This window comes from Silene latifolia, chromosome 2, assembly GCF_048544455.1.
Source record: "Silene latifolia isolate original U9 population chromosome 2, ASM4854445v1, whole genome shotgun sequence".
Classification (NCBI taxonomy): domain Eukaryota; kingdom Viridiplantae; phylum Streptophyta; class Magnoliopsida; order Caryophyllales; family Caryophyllaceae; genus Silene; species Silene latifolia.
The window spans coordinates 148,734,231-148,755,794 of NC_133527.1; the positions used below are offsets into that span (position 1 = coordinate 148,734,231).

At 36.8% G+C, this 21,564-nt stretch overlaps 3 protein-coding genes and 1 non-coding gene across 5 annotated transcripts; 1 reads left to right on the forward strand and 3 right to left on the reverse strand.

Annotated features, from left to right (window-relative positions):
• Positions 1-483: 483 nt before the first annotated feature.
• On the forward strand, positions 484-9,971 carry LOC141643111 (AP3-complex subunit beta-A). Its single transcript, XM_074452143.1, has 11 exons — positions 484-908; positions 2,139-2,215; positions 2,620-2,869; positions 3,215-3,823; positions 4,592-4,765; positions 4,894-5,020; positions 5,126-5,235; positions 5,788-5,988; positions 6,535-7,523; positions 8,417-8,686; positions 9,431-9,971. Exons 1-11 carry the CDS (start codon positions 693-695, stop codon positions 9,780-9,782), a joined length of 3,375 nt encoding a protein of 1,124 aa, XP_074308244.1. The 5' UTR covers positions 484-692; the 3' UTR covers positions 9,783-9,971.
• A 612-nt stretch (positions 9,972-10,583) lies between these two features.
• On the reverse strand, positions 10,584-14,554 carry LOC141643112 (uncharacterized). Of its 2 annotated transcripts, none has more exons than XM_074452144.1 (9): positions 14,264-14,554; positions 13,956-14,072; positions 13,296-13,527; positions 12,533-12,941; positions 12,364-12,463; positions 12,214-12,273; positions 11,996-12,079; positions 11,334-11,441; positions 10,584-11,238 (listed from the first exon to the last, which is right to left on the reverse strand). In XM_074452144.1, exons 1-9 carry the CDS (start codon positions 14,333-14,335, stop codon positions 10,930-10,932), a joined length of 1,491 nt encoding a protein of 496 aa, XP_074308245.1. In that variant the 5' UTR covers positions 14,336-14,554; the 3' UTR covers positions 10,584-10,929. The 2 variants fall into 2 exon arrangements, 1 of the variants encoding a protein (XP_074308245.1); XR_012543643.1 differs by having other exon boundaries at positions 11,113-11,238; positions 11,989-12,079; positions 14,264-14,470.
• A 440-nt stretch (positions 14,555-14,994) lies between these two features.
• Positions 14,995-15,066, reverse strand: TRNAK-UUU (transfer RNA lysine (anticodon UUU)). The gene has a single exon. It is a non-coding gene; the product is annotated as a tRNA-Lys (tRNA).
• Positions 15,067-15,970: 904 nt separating this feature from the next.
• On the reverse strand, positions 15,971-19,231 carry LOC141643113 (16 kDa phloem protein 1). Its single transcript, XM_074452145.1, has 5 exons — positions 19,063-19,231; positions 18,209-18,274; positions 17,921-18,059; positions 16,653-16,788; positions 15,971-16,277 (listed from the first exon to the last, which is right to left on the reverse strand). The coding sequence occupies exons 1-5, from the start codon at positions 19,127-19,129 to the stop codon at positions 16,212-16,214; spliced, it is 474 nt and encodes a 157-aa protein (XP_074308246.1). The 5' UTR covers positions 19,130-19,231; the 3' UTR covers positions 15,971-16,211.
• Positions 19,232-21,564: the final 2,333 nt, after the last annotated feature.

Consider the following 21,564-nt stretch of genomic DNA (forward strand, 5'->3'; position numbering starts at 1 on the left):
TAAGAATTTGTGCTCCACGAATTAGATGTAGATACTCACGAGTAGTGGACTCACATACCAACACGAGTCATTTCAAGTGCATTTTAGCCTTAAGTCCTTCTCTATAGATCACCTATCCCAAGACTACTTTAAATTACAACGCTTTCTCGAGAGTGAATCAACTACCTTAGTCGAAACAAGAAATGATCATAATTTGATTAAATTCATCACAAACTCCAGTTATGATTCCTACATTACCCTGACAAAATCATCAAATCAACGATCGCAAACAAAACTCAACAACAAAAAACTTACTTGTACTGGGTGGGGATGAAGGGTGATCGGAAGGTGGAGGGTGGTGGATTGGTGGTAAAGGGTGTTTAGGAACAACCAGTGTATAGTAGTGAGAAAAATATATTATGCGAAGCGTCTTTAAAAAAATAACCGGTGCACACGGGCCTAAAAGTAGTGGTTTAAAAAGTACAAATTGCCTAGACGTCCCACATTCCCACGAATACATCCATACCCGAATGAGCATGCCGGAGTCACCCGTCTGGCTGGTCTTTTCCGAAGCATTGCGATCTTCCCTCTCTCAACTTCTCCCTTTTTCTTCTTCCCAGATCACTCCCTCAACTATCTCAATCTCCGCCTGGAAAATTCCCAAATATTCACAACCCTAATTTAACAAAATCCTCCCACACAATCGAGAGAAAATGTTCACGCAATTCGGCGCAACGGCGGATTCGCTGAGCAAAGCGTCAACAATGGTGTTCAGAATCGGCACAGACGCCCACCTTTATGACGATCCTGACGACGTCAGTATCGTACCGCTACTCGATAGCAAATTCGACACCGAGAAATGCGAAGCTCTCAAGCGTTTGCTCGCTCTCATTGCTCAAGGCATTGATGTGTCCAATTACTTCCCTCAGGTATCAATTTACAACACTAATTACTCAATTTTAGGTTATAACAATGTTTCTGTTGTTTTTGAAGCTGATTTTGTGTATTTAAGTTTAGTTTGTAGCTAAATTTGAGATTATTAATATTATGATGCTAGTCTGAGCTACAGAATTATGGTCCTGTAGGATCGAGGTTAGTTTTTTAAGTACTGATGGGTTTTGTTGGTTATTGGGGGTAAGCAACAATGTGGAAACCAGTAGTGAAACAACAAATAGAAATCGGAAATATACAACTCTTGGATATGTTGTAGAATCATGCACAAAACACTTTCCTTCAAGAATTAATCAACCCTACTACATGCCCCGGGTTTTACAATTACTCTTGTGGGATAAGACTACAACAACCCGCACTTTTGGCTCTAAAGGAAGAGACTACTAATGGAGTATTAGTAAACAATGACACACAAAGATGATGAAATTCATTCATGGACGTTTCAATAGAATTTCTAGTAAAATGATCAACTTCGTTTTTTTGTATATAAAAATAAACATAAACTTTTTCCTCTTTTCCTACCCTACTGTTGTTGGTGAGCACCTCCCCACCCCGACGCACCATTGGCGTGTTACTGGTGAGGGGATTGGAGGGGATGCGCCAGGATGGTGGCGTTATAACGTGGTGGTGGTTATGTCGTGGGGGTGGTGGTTATGGTGTCGGATACTCGGAATGACGGTGATTGCTTAGATCAAGGTTTTGTTGGAGTGATGGTTGAGGTAAATTAGGTAAATCAAAGTTTCATCTGAGTCATATGTGTAGCGTTGTTGTTAGTTTGTTAGTTTGCTATAACGTTGTTACCACATTTAGGCGGTAGCAGTGTTCAGCTATGTAATTGAACTCTGATTGTCTATGTTGTCTTTGTTTCCTTTGGTTCCTGAACTTGTTTATCAATAGATTTGAGCTTACTGGTAAGAGTTGATTGCGTGATTTGGCTAATTGGACCGTGGGTGTTGTTATAGTGATGGATGAAGTGAACAGTAGAAGAATATTTCTTACTAGCCAATTGCTGTTAAATTACTCCTCTATTTAGTGAACAATAAAGCCTTTGGAGACTTGCTAATTATTTAGTATGAGCTACTGATTACTTATTTTAGCGACGGAACTCAGTTAGGTGTTGTTTTATTTTCTTTGGTTTTATTGCAAAATTGTGTGACTCTGTTGGGTTATACCTATTAAGACGTGTTTGTATTTGTTTACGAGTGTAGGTTGTGAAAAATGTGGCATCACAGTCTTTGGAAGTGAAGAAGCTAGTATATGTGTACTTGCTCCATTACGCTGAAAAGTATGCTTCCTTACACAACAGTCGGTTTATCTTTCTATGAGTTACCACATAGCTAATCATTTCATTCAGTGTATTTCTTCATGAAGAGTTCCGTGGAATATGATTATGTCATTGTCTAGTGGAAGTTTAGACTCATTGTGGTTCTAGACTTCTAGTTCCAGAGAAGATATACTAATACTGTGTGTCTCTTCGCATTGGGGGTGGCACTTAATGGCATATATTAGGTGGATTTTTATTTTTCAATGCGTGAACAAGCATTTTGTGTTGGGAATATTTTTCTTTGGCTAGCAGATGTATCATGTTGGCAGTTACCTTACTAGCAAGTGCTGAACTGCTGATGTAGCTTCTTTTCTAAACTACTATTCTAGTGATGAAAGTATTATCCATCTGGCACAACCTTGCAGGCGTCCAAATGAAGCATTGTTATCCATTAATTACTTCCAGAAGGATTTGGGAGACACTAATCCTTTGGTGCGTGCATGGGCTCTTCGAACTATGGCTGGTATCCGTCTACATGTCATTGCACCTCTTGTTATTGCTGCTGTAAACAAATGTGCCAGAGATCCTTCTGTCTACGTCAGAAAGTGTGCAGCCAATGCTCTTCCAAAGTTAAATGACTTGCGGCAAGAAGAAAATGCTTCTGCAGTTGAAGAGGTAATTTATATGAAAGATTTTACATGGCATGTTTTTAACAATACTTCCTTATCATTTGGATTCCCCTGGGCCTTTGTCTGATCTGCCACATTTCTTGTTTCTACTCTTTTCTTCGCAATTATCTCCGGATATTGAAAAAATGATCCTTTGTGGATTGCTTGATTTTAAATGTCATGATCCTTTGTGGTTTCTTTGATGAATGGTTTATTTCATTTGTATTTTTCAGTTCTGACTAAATTACTTATTACTTTTTTACATTCTAGCTTTCGTTGTACTCCCATGCAGTTCTTGTATTTACATATCTTTATTCATTGGAAAAAAATGTGAAGAGAGTTTCTTCTGCAGATTATCGGAATACTACTTAATGACCATTCACCTGGCGTAATTGGAGCTGCTGCAGCTGCATTTAGTTCAATATGTCCAAATAACTTGCGGTTGATTGCAAAAAGCTATCGAAAGCTTTGTGAAACTCTCCCTGATGTTGAAGAATGGGGTCAGATTATCTTGATTGGGATTCTGTTGCGCTTTGTGATCGCAAGTCATGGTCTTGCCAAAGAATCTGTGCTATTTGCACCCTCTAATAGGTTTGAAATGGGTGATTCAAATGGAGATTTGGTTGAGGCTAGTGAGTTGATCCATGGGCACTCCAAGTCTGAATTAGCAGATTTGGTTGCCAGGTCATATACTGAAGGTCCAGATGAATATTTAACAAGATCAAGCACCGGGAAAGGGATGATCCGGGACTTTGATGATGCGTCTTTCACACAAGGTGAGGCGAATGATGATGTGAAGATCCTTTTAAAGAGTACATCACCTCTGCTATGGAGCCAGAACAGCGCTGTGGTACTTGCAGCTGCTGGAGTGCACTGGATAATGGCGCCCAAGGATGCATTGAACAAAATTGTGAAACCTTTGTTGTTCTTGTTAAGATCATCAAATGCCTCAAAGTATGTGGTAGGTTTTCCCGTCCCCCATTTTGGTTTATATCTTAAACCATCTCCTTAGGGTGTGTTTGGTTACAAAAAGAGGAGGGAGGGGAAAGGAAGATAAATGGAGCGGGAATAGATGGAGTGAGTTTGATGTCCAAATCTTCCCTTTTGTTGGAACGATTTTAATTTGCTCTGTAGGAAGGAGATAGAAGTATCCAATTCCCTCCCCTTCAGTTCTCTCCACGTTAGTTTTGCTAACCAAACAAAGGAAATTAAATCTCTCCCTTTCCGTTCCCTCCTTTTCCCTCTAAATCCACATATCCGAACATAACCTTAAATTTCACTCAACAATTTATTTCCTATGCTACAGCACAATTATCAATGATTCATGTTTCCCGATTGGACATGAGCACTCTTGTAGGTCTATATTCACATTTCAGCCTTTTCTATGTTTTGAAGTTTAATACCTTTTCTACTTTTTATTTAGCATTTTTTTGTTTTGTTTTATCCTTGGTACAATGGGTAAGAACGGAAACCTCAGCCCACCCATCTCTGACCCAGGACTTGCCTCCCAACCCCTAAAAGGACAAAAAGAAAAGAACCAGTGGGTTTACCCCGCTCCCATCTTACAATTTTTAATTGGGGCAGTCATGATTAGGATCCGATCCCCTGCATATTAGGAAGGAGTTGGGTGTAAACAGAATGATATTAATTGACAATATGCTGTCTTTGATACTGATTAGTAAATTATTCTTCTAGACGTTGTCACTGATTTTGTCCTTTGCTTATTCAGGTTCTTTGCAATATTCAAATTTTTGCTAAAGTCATGCCCTCTCTCTTTTCCGACTACTACGAAGATTTTTTTATATCGACTTCCGAGACTTACCCAATAAAAGCTTTGAAGCTTGAAGTTCTCTCTTTGATTGCAACAGAATTGTCAATTCCTTGCATTTTCCAGGAATTTCAGGTATCCTATCTTTTCCTTACCTTCAATACCTACGGGGACACTTCATCGTATTTTCTCATTTGCCTTTAGTAATTTTGCTTTGTCACTGTGGTATACCCATATTCTAAGTACTAGTTTCCTGTTGGCAGGATTATATAAAAGATCCAGACAGAAGATTTGCGTCTGATACTGTTGCTGCGATTGGGTTATGTGCGCAGCGTCTTGCTAAATTTGCTGACCTATGCTTGGAAAGTCTTTTGTCACTTGTGAAAATGGGTCTGTCACGACCTGCTCTTTCTACTTGGAAACTTTAGTGGCTCCTTTCTTTTGTATCTATCTGGTATTACATTAAAGTACTTACTATAAAAACACCAACTGCAGAATCTATAACTGGTGAAACAAATGTTGTGGATGAAGAAGCTGGAGTTCTGATCCAGGCAGTGATGTCCATTAAAGCCATCATAAATCAAGATCCATTAACTCATGAGAAGGTGGGCTAGCCATGTATCATGTTACATATGACGTACAGCTGTAATTCATTTCTCTCTATTAGAGTGAGACTCCCTCCGTCCAAGTCAATTCTGTATGTTTGCTTTTGGCACAAAGGCCAAGGAATTAAGAGAAATGCTTTCAGAAAAATACAAAAAGTGAAAAAGTAACATGCACATGAGATGAAAAAGCAACTTTTGCATACTTAAAATGGAAACGTAAAGAAATAATTGAAACAACCCAAATAAGAAAATGTAAAGAAATGATCGGATAGAGGGAGTAAACAAAAAATAGAAGATTTATTGTGACTTGAACTAGCAAATGGGCATTTTTCATCTTTGTATGTGTTATACTGGCTGAGAGGTTGTTTAAACTAGCTGTTGCCATATGACTCGTGAAAGCAAAATGGAAAGGTTTGGCCTTTGGGTAATATGCTGCTGATAATTGTTTTAAAATCTCAAGCACTTGATTCTAAGAGCATTTATTTTATGGAGTCAGTTGACTGACATTCTGACTTGTGTTGTTTTGATGTTCTTGACCACTCAAATTTGAAGGTAATTATTCAACTCGCTCGAAGTTTAGATGCAGTCAAGGTACCTGCCGCACGAGCAATAATTATATGGATGGTTGGAGAATACAATTCTATAGGAGAAAGAATTCCATTGATGCTAACCGTGATACTGAAGTATCTTGCTTATTGCTTCAGTTCAGAGTCACCTGAAACAAAGCTCCAGATTCTTAATACCTCTGTCAAGGTTAGTCAAAATCAACTGTCCCTTGTACACACTACTGTACCATACTGCTATCTTTTCTTTCTTTTGAATTTCTTTTACTGTTTATAGAAAGCTTTTTATATAAGGTTGCATTTCTTGGGCTGTCTCGGGAACTAGTGGGTATAAGTGTACAAGTGTATAGCAATCCAAAGTTTCTGAGTAGAAGGGATTTTGAACCTGAAGGATAAGGCTGAATTGAAATGTGCTCCAGCACTTGAACTCTGGATTGATATACACTTATACACTTATACCCAGTTTAATGTCTTATGGTCTCTCAATTATTTCTGTGTAACCTATGCGGTGATTGTTGGGTTTTTAATATGTTAATGCCTTCTGTTCTTTACATTTCCTCTTGCTCAAGCACTTCTGATATCAGAATGTAATTCTTGTGAAATGTAGTATTATCGACTTTATCGTATGCTCACTTTTGCTGTTCCACCGAACACTGGGGGAACTCATGTCCAATTTTCCTGTTGTTTACATAAGTATTATCTTTTCATGCCTGAAACCTCACTTGATTTAATCCAGATATCCTTTTCTGCTAAAGGAGATGATCGAACGACAGTAAAAAGAATTGTAAGTTTCATTTTTGAGCTAGCAAAATGTGACATGAACTATGATGTACGTGATCGAGCCCGAGCTTTATCAAAGATTTTGCCAGGCTTTCTGGATACTGATATTCATGGGGTAATCTCTGATTCCGTAAAGGAGGAAGCAACTAAGCTTATTGCAAGAAAATTATTTGTCCCCCCAAAGGGCTCACCATCTTCCCCTCCCTTAAGTTCAAGATTCTATCTTCCTGGATCTCTTTCACAAGTAGTTCTACATGCCGCACCAGGTTATGAACCTCTCCCAAAACCTTGCAGTTTGCCTTTAGCTGATGGGGGTCAAGACTCGTTCCTAGGAACTGAAAATTCAAGTGGCTCTGAGATAACTGATGATTCTGAGACATTATCGGGTTCCGAGGAAGGTGAATCTGATTATAGTTCTGATCGTGACTCAAATGCTAGCTATGACAGCAAACAGAATGAATCTGTAAGTGAAGCTGATGATAGTGCTGGTCCATTGATCCAGATTGGAGATGCTGAAAATGCATTAGAAAGGCAGGATGGTGCTGCTGATAATAGTAATATCCATTATGGATCTGGTGGAATGGAGGATGTGATGTCTAAGAGTGCTCTGGAGTCATGGTTGGTTGAGCAGCCCATTGGCTTAAACCGAGACCTCAAAACATCTACAGGCGATAACGTTCAGAGATCTGCCAGAATCTCTGTTGGTGATCTTGGTAGCCAAGCTAAGCCTAAAACGTATGTTCTTCTTGATTCTGCCAGTGGCCAGGGCCTGAAGGTGGAATATACATTTTCTTCTCAGATATCAAACATCTCACCACTCCTAATTTGTGTGGAGGTTTCTTTCCATAATTCCTCTAATCAACCTTTATCAAAGGTATCTTTGGTGGACGAGGGATCCAGTAGAGGTGCAAATTTGTCGGACCAAGCATCGGCGACAACAGAGAGGTATGATTATCACGATTCACGACATTGTTTTTGTTGATGGCATCATAAGACATTTTTTTATTACAGCTTTTAGAAGTATGAGCTATGATTAGCAACTGAGAGACCTTAAATCGTAGAAGTGGTAAATCCCGCAAGGTCGATCCTCTAGGCAGGTATGATACCAATGAACCTGTGGTAAGAACTGAAAGAGTAGTTTTACAGTAAGACACAGCTAACTGTGGATGTATTGGTGAAGCAATATCAAGATTTCGAAATCGGGTCAGAGGCGGAAGGAAGTTATAGCTCTACATGGAAACATGAAGTGCATCAATGGCTTTTTAATCTTCACTTTCATCCGTTTGCAAACATTTTAGATGGATCTGATTTGGAGAAGAGAGTGCACTCATACCCTTGGCTCACTGACCTTTAGGAACTATAGTCTGGAGCATGTTCTTCGAGTCTTTTCTTTTTAAAAGCATTATGGTAAAATGTTTCCATTCTGATGGATCAGATTTGAAGAGTGTTGACTGAGACTGGTTATGTAATAGTCCCTCCAATTCTCTCTGGTCATCTGGTGTTTTTCCTTTTTCCCATTATGGCCATTTCAGTGGAACTGCTACTTCTTAAATTTGATGAAGTTTTAACCTGAAATGTCTGTTTCACCATTATAATTTGAAACATATATTGATGATTTTATATATACTTGTTAGCCGCCATCGTTCCTCTTTGACCCCGACAATCTGCGCTTCTTGCTCTCTTAAATCTTTTTTGCCGAGATCAAATGGAGTGATCCCAAAGAATAAGAGGGTGTATTTGTATGTACTTATGTATGACTATCCATGTTTGATTTCTCTAAGCATCCTTCTAACTACTTGGTTTTTTCACAAAGATTTACTGGGTAACTGATGTATTAGGTCACCTCCGTCTGAGGATGATGTTCCAACACTGGTTCCGATGGAAGAAATTGATACTCTTGGACCTGGCTACATGGAGAGAAGAATCCTTCATGTCCGATTTCATCATCATCTACTGCCCTTGAAATTGTCATTATGGTGCAATGGCAAGAAGTATTCTGTCAAGTTGCGGCCCGACATTGGATATTTCATTAAGCCCCTTGAGATGGATGTCTTAGCTTTCAGGAATAAGGAATCTCAACTTCCAGGGATGTTTGAATATGTGAGAAGGTATTGCACTTGAGAGGACTGTTTGTTTCTTCTTTGTTTATTTATCTAGTTGGCTGTTTTGACTGAGTGCCTAACTTGTTTTGCTCCGCTTGTCCCCTTACAACTGTAAATTATACCAATAAAAAAAAAAGAGTAAAATGTACTATAGATGTTTCCAGGTTACATGATTTGTATTTTTCATTATGGCATTGTCGGATATTTTTTCTTAAACTAAAAGTTTATGAGGAATTCCAAGACAACATTGAAATTTGAAAGATCCACAGAAGTCTGTTTTGTGGAAGTAGTCTATATATCTTTTGATAACTGAAGAATTGCTAGTTTTGTTTTGTGGAAGTAGCCTAAATACCTTTGGAAAACTGAAGAATTGCTAGTTGTTACAGGCATTATCTGCGTCTAATTTAGTGGTCAGCTACTCTGTATATTGTATGGGTCCACTTTTCACTCCTTTGCATGTAAGTGAAGTCCTTTGTAATCGGTATGCAGTTTGTCAACTTTGTAACTCGCAGTAATCCCGGTGATGCCTGAGAATCTGTTAAAATGACTTTTATCTGCAACATGTTTTGTGCCTTTTTAGTCAAATGTGAATTTCGAATGGGCAAGCACTGGTTATACGATTCATTATGTTCCTGTTGTACTTCTGCTCTATTGTATGTGTTGTATCACAACGCACTTGACAAGCATCTTTCTTAGCAGTGGTGGCCAAGTTATGAGTTAAGTGTTAATTTATCTTGCCTTTAATGCCAGGTGCACCTATGCTGACCACATTGCGGAGCTCAATAAGGATGCAAGTGACCATACCCAGACAAAAGATTCAATTCTTCTAATCTGTGAGAGCATAGCCCTAAAGATGCTTAGCAATGCAAAACTTTTTCTTGTATCTGCAGATTTTCCACTGTCGTCAAAGCTTGACGATGCATCAGGTCTGTGTTTACGGTTCAGTTCTGAGATACTGAGCACTTCTACCCCTTGCTTGATTAGCATTACCGTTGAAGGTAATTGCTCAGAACCACTGAGTGTGTGTGTGAAAGTCAACTGCGAAGAGACTGTATTTGGCCTGAACTTGTTAAACAGGATTGTAAATTTTCTAGTTGAATAGACCGTCGGATGCTTCGCATAGAGTTTGATTTGTTGACAAGACAAGAACGTTTTCCTGATCTATTTTTCCCCGATTTGCTTCTTTTCTGTCCTGCTCTTTTTGTAATTGAGCCTTGCACATACATTTACATGAGTTGAAATATTTTAAACTCTTCATTAGTACCATCACATTAAGTTTTTGCTTCTCCAACTTTAGGGCCTTTTCTACTTTTATGATTAATTATCATTGCAAGAAGTTTTGTGCACATTGATCGCTCTAGATGTCAGTAACCTCAAGGTCTGGTCTTATTTTGCCGGCTTCTGCTAGCTGTTTTTCTATCAAGGTGAAAAGGGCAGCACTTGTTGGAGTTTCTTGCCAGAGCAAAGTCTAGGAATCAGAAGGGCTACCAATTGTTTCCAACCTTAAACCTTCTTTTCAACTGGGTGTCTCACATTTTATGCACATGAAGTCATGACTTCATGGCAAGTTGATGAAACCTTTCTATTGTTTGTAGCTCTAGCAGTTTAGCCATCTATACGGGTGCTTAAGAAGTTAACTGCAGGGGTTTACATTAACTCTAACCTGCTATTTTAGTATTGTAGACTTGTAGTTACTTCCTGTATATGTAGCACAGTCCTTGCAGATAATAAATTTCGTAATTTTACTCATTGATGGGACTTCAGCTAATTATTTTAACTACAAATTATTTTTCGGTTAAGGCATTGTTGCTGTCTTTGGCATCACTTGTAAATTCGTGAGCTGCTTGGTTTTCTCTTTTCTTATGCTTGGTAGTAGTAAACTATGGAAATAACAGAAGAAACTGTATAATGCATTGTGCATGGCGATTCTTTTAGGAGGAACAATAGAGTGCATGAATCATCATCTTACAGAAAGTCATTCCCAAGAAAAGAGGGAACAAATGTCAATTATGATGTTGGTTAGCTGTACTTTGCATTTACAACAGCTTCTGTAATGGTCTAATATAAGATAGCCATAGTAAGGTCTTCTATGTAGTTTCAGACATAGATTGGCTCTCTTGTGATCTATAAATACCCAACAACGTGAAATCAGTATAATGTCATTGTTGCTCCTGTTGCAGTTGAATCGTTTGGGTGCCTGTTACGTGTTGACCGTTCTGTCAATTACTTCTTTTTAGTTCCTTTTTCGTCTAGTGTGGTAGCAAGTACCGAAACTCATATTCATATGGTATAATTTCAATCATTTTTCCTGCTGAATGTTTTGTTTCCTCTTCGAGGCAATTCAATATTTCTTTCTTTAGTAACCCTTTTGGTGGCAGTTGACTGTAAAGCCATTCTATTAGTGATTCCATGTCATCTGCAAAATCTTGCATGTGCCACTGAAGGAGTTTGGGTACCATGATCTTCTTCTTACTCGTCACTTTCACAAAGGCTTCCAAGTATTCAACTTTTGCCTGACTCAATTGGTTAACCACTTCATCTGGAGTGTACACCGACAGCTGGAAATGGGAATTGCAATTACTTGTTACTTGCCTGAATCATGTTTAGTGATAAAGTCAGGTGAATTATTAGACAAGTGTATGATTTAGCTCACCGCTGGGGAAGACCAGTTGCCGCGACATAATGCAAAGGTTATGTTAGGTTCTGGATACTGTAGTCCATAGACACGCCGCAATAGCATTTCCTTCTCATCTGTCAGATCCTGAAGCATTAAATTGGATGTCAGGTAATTGTTTGTAAATTCTCGGCCAGAAACTCTTCTTTGTTTGCTGGAAACTTTGTTAGTAATTTAATACAGTATCTGATTTCGGAGATGGTGGTTGTTTTCTCATCTGAGGTAGTACCTCATACCTGGTAGTTTTCGAGCATATACACATTTTTTCTGAGCATATTACCATTTATTAATATAGTTTTTGAGCACTATTATATTTTTTTGGTGTAATGTTTTAGTAAATGTGCTCAAAAACTTTATACTAAAGTAGAACTCAAAAACTTTACAATAAAACTCAGAAAATAAACAATAAGAGGTACTACCTCAGATGTATAGTCTATGAACTGATGCTATGAGTCCTATAATGAACGATTCCTCCGAGTTATTGCCATCTATTGTTTATCTATTTTTGGGCGAGATTAATTCATTGTATATATTTATGAGAAAGGTCAGAAGGTATGTTCATCAACTTTAAAATTAATTATTTCCAAGGGTTACTTTTGGTCAAAGTATTTGTATCAGAAGCTTGACGACTGACCACTTACATGTCTTGAGTCAACAGGATGACGGAGAAGGTAATGCTCAATAGCCAGAGCATTCAGCACTATGCCACCAACATTTAGCGCAGCCTGATTCAAAAATATACATTTAGTCATTGCTTTCTGTTATCATTCTTGAATTGTGCTCATACTATAGTGTTCGCCATACATTTACGTAACTGTTAGGCTTAGTAAAAAGATGGACGGACTAGTGGGCAACCAACCTTGTTCAAGAGTGTCAACATTCTTTCCTGTGTGGATGGTAGACCATGTTGTAAGTAAGCCTGTATTTCACCGAATAAGAAAAAAAAGTTTCAGTGCCTTAGTTTTGTTCATTATTTTGACTTGTTATGGGAGAAGATATCTTACAGTACATGCATTACACAGGCATTATAGATGTTAATCCAGAAAGCTAACTTTTGCTTGTGGCTCAAGAATGTCAAATCCACATAGCATAGTTTTTGTAGCAAAGCCCTGTTAAAAATCCCAATATTATCATCTCATTATTGTAATCATTCAATTGATTAAGGGATTGGAAGATACCTCAGTTTTCTGGTGGCCGGGTAAGAATCTGAAATCTTCGATGTTGTCAACGAACTTCGAGTGATCTGGAGAAGGTTCTTGTATGCCCTAACAGTCATCGCTTTGCTAGCAGAATCTGGTAATTCATATGAGTCGAAAGTTGGGTTACCTATGGTGGAATGTGATCTTGCTTTGCAGCTAAATGTTGTTTTCGATGAAATTCCTCTGGAGTTTATACAGTTTGGAGTATGCTTGGAATCAGAAGTTGTTCTCTCGCCTTCTGATGGCATTTGTTTCATCTTCAGAAAAATCTTTATCAAACACTGGAGCAGCTCTTCAGAGATTTTGTTTGGCTCCTCCCTTCCGGCTTCAGCAGGTATGACATTCTGCTTTGTTCCAATAATTCTCAGGGATCCATTCTCAGTTTTTTCTGGTTTCAAAACCAAGGTGCAAATGAGAACGTAGATTGAGAACCCCCTGCTATCTCTTTAATGTGTCCTTTTTTATAGTCAATTGTTACTCTCTCAATTACCTGGATTCACTAAATTTACTATTTAACCAAAGTTTTTGTTTGGAGATGGAAAGTATGTTAGGAAAGAGTGCAGCCACTTTCACATGGGATATTTTGTATTACTTTTGACCCGAAAGGAAATGTACTGTATTGAATTGACTGTCCTAAAAAGGACAACGGAGGAAATCCAATGACTGGAAGGGGCAGTATAGAATGGCATTTTACATCCGATAAAAATGACTAGAGATATGCTAGGGTGTGGTTCTCGCTGACCTTTGAACCTTGCAGAAGAGCAGGTTGGCATGTCGGAGATAGAGTTTAGTGATAGCCTGCCTTCCTCTAGAGTTTTTCGTCTGTGGTGATGACTTAGTCTAGGCTGCATTACCTCCGCCTCTAAGTTGAGCTTCTTCTCTCTGTATAAGCTTATTTTCAATTTTCCAAGCCTAGTTTCGAGGCAACCAATTTCCTTCTCTACAATTTCGAGTTCTGTCAGAAGCATCCGTACCTACACCAAGTTCAGGTAACCCTAACATCAACACTATATATAGTAGCTGGTGTAGTTACTTTTTTTTTTCAGCAAGTGGTTCAAGCTAGTTTTGCGAAAATGTCACCAATTCCCGAGCAAGGGAAACAGTATCAATAGGACGTAAATGCCAAATTGGCAGTGGGTATGAAGATAGCTTGCACAAGCGAATTGGCTTAGTTGAGCTGATCTTTCAGTCGAAAAATTAACGGGGAAGTTACTTGGGTTAAACCTACTTACTCCCAAGCTAATAAATATGTCAGCCACTGAAGTAGCTTTTAGGGATGCTAGTATTTTGAGTTTGACTGTAAAATCAGCACTGTGGTGTGCAGTTGTGGCACGGGTTATTATCTTTTTCAAAAGATTGCAGTGAATTTATCTTGAAGTGCTTAGCACTAGTAGATGATTACCTTCATGGGAAGAAAAGCTGAAAAGGAAGGGCAAGAAAGGAGAGGCCCTTTTAATGCATATCTTAGTACACTGTTTAACTTCAGCTCCCCATCTAGCCTCCCTTGCAGCTCTTCAACCTGCCGAAGACATAATCAGATAATTGAAGTATCCAAAATATAGCTGTAAGCAACCCGATGCAAAGATAATTCATGAAACCACTCAATAATTGAGTCAGGTTTTGGATTCGTGTTTTGGCTACCATTCAAAGACTTTACTGACATGTAAGCTGTAAATTGCAAGTTGTAAGCTATGTGGGCTAAGATGTTACCTCTTCCTGGAGCGCAATTCTTCGGCTCTGCTGTTCAGTCGACTGCATCAGAAAATCTTCGAATTTCATCATGAAATGTGAGGCAAATGAGCGAAGGGCTGCTGGTGACCCTTTTCGTTTAAGTTTCGCCACGTTATAAAGAGTAGAAGGTTTTGTTGACAAGTCACAAGTGGGAGGAACAAACTGGGAGGAGAAAGTGAAGTTGGCGGTGATGAGAGGTTATCAAATTGAAAGTGAAAAAAAGTGTAAATGTTCAAATTGGGCAATGGGAACATAGGATAAGAGTTCATCACATGAACTCATCAGTCTTTGATTCATTTATGTTTGTGGAGGTGATGGACGTGAAGCGCATGACTATTGTTTCTCATGTCCACCTCCATTCCCCTTTACAGTCATTCAAATAAATAAATAATATTTTTTTTTTTTTTTTTTTTTTTGAGTTCTGTGTAAACCTAGTTAATTTATAATTCTCGGTTATTGAATAAATAACTTCTCCCATTGATAAAAGTATGAAAGAAAAAGATTATATTGGAGTATGCAATCTTCTTTCAGCACATAATAAGTTGTCGCAATAATTTACAGTCGTGTAGTACCTTGCTCTTAGCCAGAATAAAATTAATTATAAAAATGAATTTGACTTTTTCTCAAGTCTACTTACTAATTTTAATTTTATTTCTTCCTATTGTCAGTCAACTAAAGAGCAGAGAAAACAAACCAAAAAATAAAAAACTCGCCGTCTGTGGGGATCGAACCCACGACCACGTGGTTAAAAGCCACGCGCTCTACCACTGAGCTAAGACGGCTTATTGATTATAGTGGTGCACAATACTATAAAATCGGTTCAAGGTATTCCGTATAGTTATTGTGTAATTGGATCATCGGTTTGTTTAAAGCGTGCTTTTATAAGCTACTTAAGTTGTATAGTAGCCCACATTAACTTATTAACGTACTCCCTCTATTATAGAATATATGTCGTTTAAGAACTTATTTTTTACTTTTATTTGACATTTTGCCATTTTTAAGATTGTAGCTTTTCAATTTAGAGTTTCCAAGTCTTGTCAGTTTCAAAGCAATTAATATGATAGTTGTATTTGTACCTTGTATTCGCTTATATCTTCTTTCTCCAATAGAGGAGTAAAACGTACTCTAATTTATATTTCCAAAGCTCTGAATTATTGCCTATTTAATACTATAAACATGAGTAAAGATTTTTCTTAATAACTGAGTTTTTGTATAAAACGATATATATTCTAATGGAGGGAGTATGTCCTTAAGTACACGTTAGAAAAACCGTGATATTATTATGATATCAAACAAATATCCATATTTATATCTAAACTCGAGACTTTAAAATTTGTCTTTACCTCTTATTACCCCATATATATAACGATTAATATTAATAGCGATTGTTATTCAATCTATTAATGGCTCAAAAGTTGGTAAATAAGACGAGGATCTACGGAGTGGTATTGAGTTTGAGGTACCATTCCCAAATTCCCTCACACTATTATGATAGTTCCACCATTTAGTCGTTCTTACATACTGCGTCTGAGAGGGTAATACCGAGTCTTGGTATCGTTTATAATGACTTGTATATTATTGTCCAAGAATAGATATCATCATAGCATCTTGAATAACATTTTTTAGCGTTTTGCATAAAAATGCTCGAACAAACACGGTTAGATTAGAAATTTAGAATGCTAAAGATGCAATAGTCATAATAGTGATTGATGGTTGCAAACATATACAAGTTTTCATCAATCTAAATCACAATTCTTGAGTTCATGTCACTGATAATAAGGATTAACAAAATAGAAAAAAAAAAATGAGCAAAGCCTTGAAAACAAATACTAGTTAGGTACAATCATGATACAAATGAACAATTGGGCAGTAACAAAACCCCATGAATGTCATCAACATACATTCCCACGAACACAATAGTTGGTCTTTACTCGTAATCGCTATTTTTCCATCCTCCTATTTCCTCATCATCATCATCATTCCCTTCAATCTTCTGTCAATTCCATTAAACAAACTTAAATTATTCTCCTAAACTAAATAATAAAAGTAATTAAGTACTCCCTCCTATTCACTATGATATTTCACATTGTTTTTGGGTAGTTTTTAAGAAGAATGAAATTTGTGGTAGTAAAATCATCATATTGATCTAAAAAAATGAATTTCCTATATCTCGTGATTACACAGCATTATTAAAACTTAAAAAGGAGTACTTTACCGCATTTATAATAATTACTCCCTCCATAGCACACCAATGGTACCCACTTTTCTCCTCATAAAAAGTGGGTTCATGTTACCATTAATGTGGTATGGAGGGAGTAATTTATAAGGGCCTTATTTTCAGAAAAAAAAGATAGGGAAAAATAGAAACCTTGGAAGAGAATTTGACACCAATTTTGATATCACCACAGTAAGTACCATTGGTATCTTCCAATCTGTACTTAGTAGGACGCATTTCATATGAACCCTTCTCTACTCCAATTGCCAGTAAATCATCAACGTGTATTCTACGAGTATAATAATTACATTATCATATAAAAGGGTTATTCTACATGGTAACCTTGTGTTTTTTCAAATTCTACATGGTAACCCTACTTTTCAGAGAGCACACATGGTAACCCTCAACTCTGCTAATACGCATTGCCGTGACCCTTAACTTTTTTTCCGTCAATTTTGTCCGTTAAGTATGTGACGTGGCCAATTGAATTTTGAGATTTTCTACATGGTAACCTTCTATTTTTTTAAATCCTACAAAATAACCATATTCATTTTTTTTACAAGAGAAACACTCTTAAAAATACTCCCTTAGTTTTACTTCAAAAAAAAAAAAAAAAAAAAATACTCCCTTAGTTCATGAATTTATCATCCTTAGTACATTTTTCACTCGATTACTCCAAAAAACGTCAAACTCTTAATATCATCATCTCTTTAAGGTATCATTACCATAAATTTCCAAAAATCGGGTTCAATAATTAACAAAAAAATCCACTATTAAGTCCAATGTTTCCAAATGAGTCTCCACTCCCTAATTTTACCCAACTTTATTGTGTCAATTTGTCAATTGAAGTAAGTTATTATTGTGTTTACAACATTTTCAATTTTGTCGTTTTTGATGAGGTTTTGAAAGCAAAAGTTTATTAATTAGATTACCCCATGAATTAAATTTGGAATTGATTATTATAATGTTCGGAATAGAGTACTTTTACTTGTATTTAGAATATCTTATTAGGAATTTTTTGATATCGAACAAAGTTCTTATAGAATTTTCTTTAAAAACTCGGTTAATTAAAGGGTAGTGAGGGTGGATATGACAATTTGGGAGTAATCGAGTAAAATTGTGAAAAAAAGATTGATTTGTAAAAAAAAAGTAAGGTTAACTTGTAGAATTTTTAAAAATATAGGGTTACCTTGTAGAAAATCACAAAATTCAATTGGCCACGTCAGATACTTAACGGACAAAACTGACGGAAAAAAAGTTAAGGGTCACGGCAATGCGTATTAACAAAGTTGAGGGTTACCATGTGTGTTCTCTGAAAAGTAGGATTACCATGTAGAATTTGAAAAAACACAGGGTTACCATGTAGAAAAACCCATAATAATAATAATAATAATAATAATAATGTTAAGATTAAAACTTACAAGGTTTGGCCAAGAAAATCATCAGCAGAGAAGGTGTCATGATCCATGACTTTGAACAGTAACTTATAATCATTTCCTGACCCTGGATATTCTGCACTTAATCTTAATTGTGCGTTCCATTTTGGATTTTTACCTTCCCCTGCCATATTTTCAACATTTTTTAAATTATTTAAATCTTGTATCCTCACATAATAAAAGGAAAATTTGAATAACATATGTGAGAGGACGGTATCGAAACACTATACCAGACCCTATATCTTGGCTTTTAAGAAAGGATAACTAACTAACCTCTTGCAATTTTGGTTTTTCGCTCTTGCCCTTTGTAATAAACCAAAACATAGGGATCTATTTTATCTGCCAAGACAACAAATAGATTTGTAAAATTGGAAGTCCCAAGACATTAATCATTCCAAAAAAAAAAAAACACAAAGAGTCTAAGACATTAGTTGTATTAATTAGATAAACAAAAATTCAAGAACAATACATTTCCTCTGATGTAATAGGTTTAAGACATTACTTGTTTAAATTTGTAAAACAAAGAGCAAGACATATAAGTGGAGTTAAATTCCATATTTCTCATTTCTTAGAAACTTTGAGACGGATATATCTGTCTTAATATTAAAACAGGTCACACAGAATGTCCGGAATTCTAATGATGGAATGAAATACTACTTGCCACTCGATACAAATCATAATATACGGACCTACGCGTAATCAAAATAAAATAGAGCAGGTTTCGATCTACTTCAAAATCCGGAAACTATGCTCATGATTGATTTTTTATATTTCCTAATTTCTTTTTGTGAGGATCATTATTATAACGAGGAGTCAATAATCATTATGAAAGTATGAAACTTAAGTTCCCTCAACTATTTTGGACTAGATTTGGTTTCTCTATGTTCATGGTACTTTAGACAGCCGTTGACTTTGCTTGAACTAATGAAGTTCTAAATACTATAGACGATAATTCAATTTGATTATCAAATGAGATATGAAATGGAAGCAGTACGTGATAATTTGCAACCCAAAAAAAAAACAAATTAAGAAACATTAAAGAACGGTTTTTCTAACGTATGCACATGTTAGGAAAACCGAAATACAATATGTGGTAAAAAGAATGAGAAAAGAAAAGAAAAAGATACCAATAAAATCACCGTCAGGAAGGCCATGAGCTTCAATGACCAATACCTCGAGCAAACCCAGAGTCATGTCTCTAATGATTTTGCTAATCTGCTTCTGACTAATTTTCTTCTTTATTATGTTAGTTGCCCTAAATATAAATATATATGTTAATAATAATTCAGGTCTTTATTTTTTATTGGTACGAGCAAGTCTTTATTTATAAATATCTATAATGAATCTGAATAGTTTATTTAAGTTGAATTGTATGAATATGAATAGCTTATACAAAGAAGTGGTCAATGATAGCCAATAAACTCAATTTGAGAAGATTACAACAACCAACTGCTCCAATTTGATGTGACATTCTAAATACTTTTAAGCCCAAATTATCATTTGTGACGGATATATCCGTCGTAAGCTTGCGACGGGTCAAATATTATCCATGTGGGGTAGATAAGACAAAAACAGAATGCCTAGAGAGTAGCAATATGTTTTGTCTTATCTACCAAAATGGGTAGTATTTAACCCGTGCAAGCTTATGACGGATATCCCGTCACAAAGGAGACTTGCTGTTCTTTAAGAGACCTTCTTCGTCTTTGTAATTTTCTATCCTGCCTTGTTGCCCAGTGCTTTAGGAAATGAGGAAATAGATTGTCCAAAATTGACCCGGATTTTGGTAGTAATGTGGGAAATGGATCCTCTCCATTTCTTTTATCTCCATTTTCTCTCACAATCTCTTTAAATAATAATTTCCTCTTTTATCCCCATTTTCCTTTATTTTTATGCGTAAATTTAGAACCGTTAGATATTGTTAATATGCGATCCGGGCCATTAATAAGTACTTGCGTCTCCATTTCTTTTGAGGAAATGGAGAGAAAATAGACTCGTAACTAATGACCACAAATTTGACATAAAGTTAGCGTATATGGGTCAACCTTTAACCTCAATAATAATAGGGTTATTACTTATTTCATATGATTAATTAAAACTATTAACCATCTTCTCCTAATAATTCGCACTTCATTTTAATTGTTGTAGCATCTACAAAAAAGGGAGGAATCTGGGGAATGAAGAAGTAAAAATGTACCTAGGATTGGAGGATTGGAACTCATTGGGAATTTAAATTAGATGTAAACCATAATTTAGGATTCAATTTGGGGAAGAAATTTAAAAGATTGAGATGACAAAATCCCCAATTTAATTGGAAGTAGTTTTAGGTTGAGGTTGGATGATGAGTGAAGTGAATTAATTAGGTTAAAAGGGAATATGTTTGGGTAAGTGGATGATATGACTGAGGGGAGTGTAAAATAGGAGTATTCTTGTTTACTAATGCGCAAATAGGAGGTTCGTGGACCCGTGGTCATGTGGTAGTTAGTTTTAATCCGAACCAACAATATTTGGTAGCAATTTCTAAAGCAGTATTGTTTTGATAACAGTTGGTAAAATCTGAATTATGAGCGGTGAAATAATAAGGAGCCGAAGTAGAATAGCCATCAACAAAAATTCAGTGAAAAAAGGGTACCATCAGATTTGAAATGTCGAAAAAAGCTTTTGATCCGTTCTCGCCTTTTATTCCTAGTCCAAGCGCTTCGATAGAGGAGCGATATATTCGCTGGCACACACCTCCAAATGGTTGGGTCATGATACGAATGGAGCTTCAAAAGGAAACTCGGGTTTGGCCGGCTCTAGCAGTCCATTACGAGATGATACGTGTAATTTCATCACTGGCTTTCTATTTTCTTGCGGTATTTGCACATCTAAAATGAGGGTCGTTGTATCGGGGTTGGAGCGTGCTACAGCTATAGGTTTTACAAAGGTTTTAGTGCATATGGACAATAAAACACGTGTCGGGTTCATACGGGAAGATCAACTTTTGAGTAATAATCTTCGGCCTTTGGCCATTCGATGCAAAGAGCTCATTAGTACGGACGGTACGAATCGAGTACGTGTTTAGAGAAGCTAACCGAGCAGCGGATTGGTTAACTAATGATGGAGTGCACTCTTCTACGATGTAAAGTAATGATAATCGATAGTAATACTATAGAGATAATTAGTGACGAGTTATAAGTATACCTTAGACTCCGAACGATTTGTTGTTTTGTAGGAACGACCAAACAATTCGTAATCTTTCGTTGAGTATTTTGACTTACTTGACCGAGTACGAGGGTGTACTCGACCGAGTAGGCCTTACTCGGCCGAGTAGGTGGATCACTCGATCGAGTTTGCTAGAAAACAGAATCAATGTTAATTCTGCCAACAACAAAACTCGACTGAGTAACCCCAACTCGACCTCAGATACTCGATCGAGTATCGCTGCTACAGTACACGGGCTCTTAAAACTTTTCGAGGCTTATAATCTCACTTCTTCTCAATTCTTGTTTATTATTTCTTATTTCTAAAACCTAAAACTCTTATAAATTTCTATCTACCAAAGTTTGGTATAATTGTGCTTGATTTTTTCAAAGTTCATCCATCTAATGGGTTATCGGAATGGGTAATCCGACAGGACTGTTCCTTCGGGA

Bases quoted from the DNA above. Each gene is read 5' to 3' on its own strand.
- LOC141643111 (XM_074452143.1), top strand. From the start codon at position 693: ATGTTCACGCAATTCGGCGCAACGGCGGATTCGCTGAGCAAAGCGTCA. The intron at 909-2,138 runs GTATCAATTTAC...TTACGAGTGTAG, and splicing joins TGTCCAATTACTTCCCTCAG to GTTGTGAAAAATGTGGCATC. The intron at 3,824-4,591 runs GTAGGTTTTCCC...TTGCTTATTCAG, and splicing joins CAAATGCCTCAAAGTATGTG to GTTCTTTGCAATATTCAAAT.
- LOC141643112 (XM_074452144.1), bottom strand. From the start codon at position 14,335: ATGATGAAATTCGAAGATTTTCTGATGCAGTCGACTGAACAGCAGAGC. The intron at 12,464-12,532 runs GTATCTTCCAAT...GATTTTTAACAG, and splicing joins CCGGCCACCAGAAAACTGAG to GGCTTTGCTACAAAAACTAT. The intron at 12,274-12,363 runs GTACTGTAAGAT...GGTGAAATACAG, and splicing joins ATAATGCCTGTGTAATGCAT to GCTTACTTACAACATGGTCT.
- LOC141643113 (XM_074452145.1), bottom strand. From the start codon at position 19,129: ATGACTCTGGGTTTGCTCGAGGTATTGGTCATTGAAGCTCATGGCCTT. The intron at 18,275-19,062 runs GTATCTTTTTCT...TTGTCTTGGCAG, and splicing joins TCCTGACGGTGATTTTATTG to ATAAAATAGATCCCTATGTT. The intron at 18,060-18,208 runs GTTAGTTAGTTA...AAAATATGGCAG, and splicing joins AAAAACCAAAATTGCAAGAG to GGGAAGGTAAAAATCCAAAA.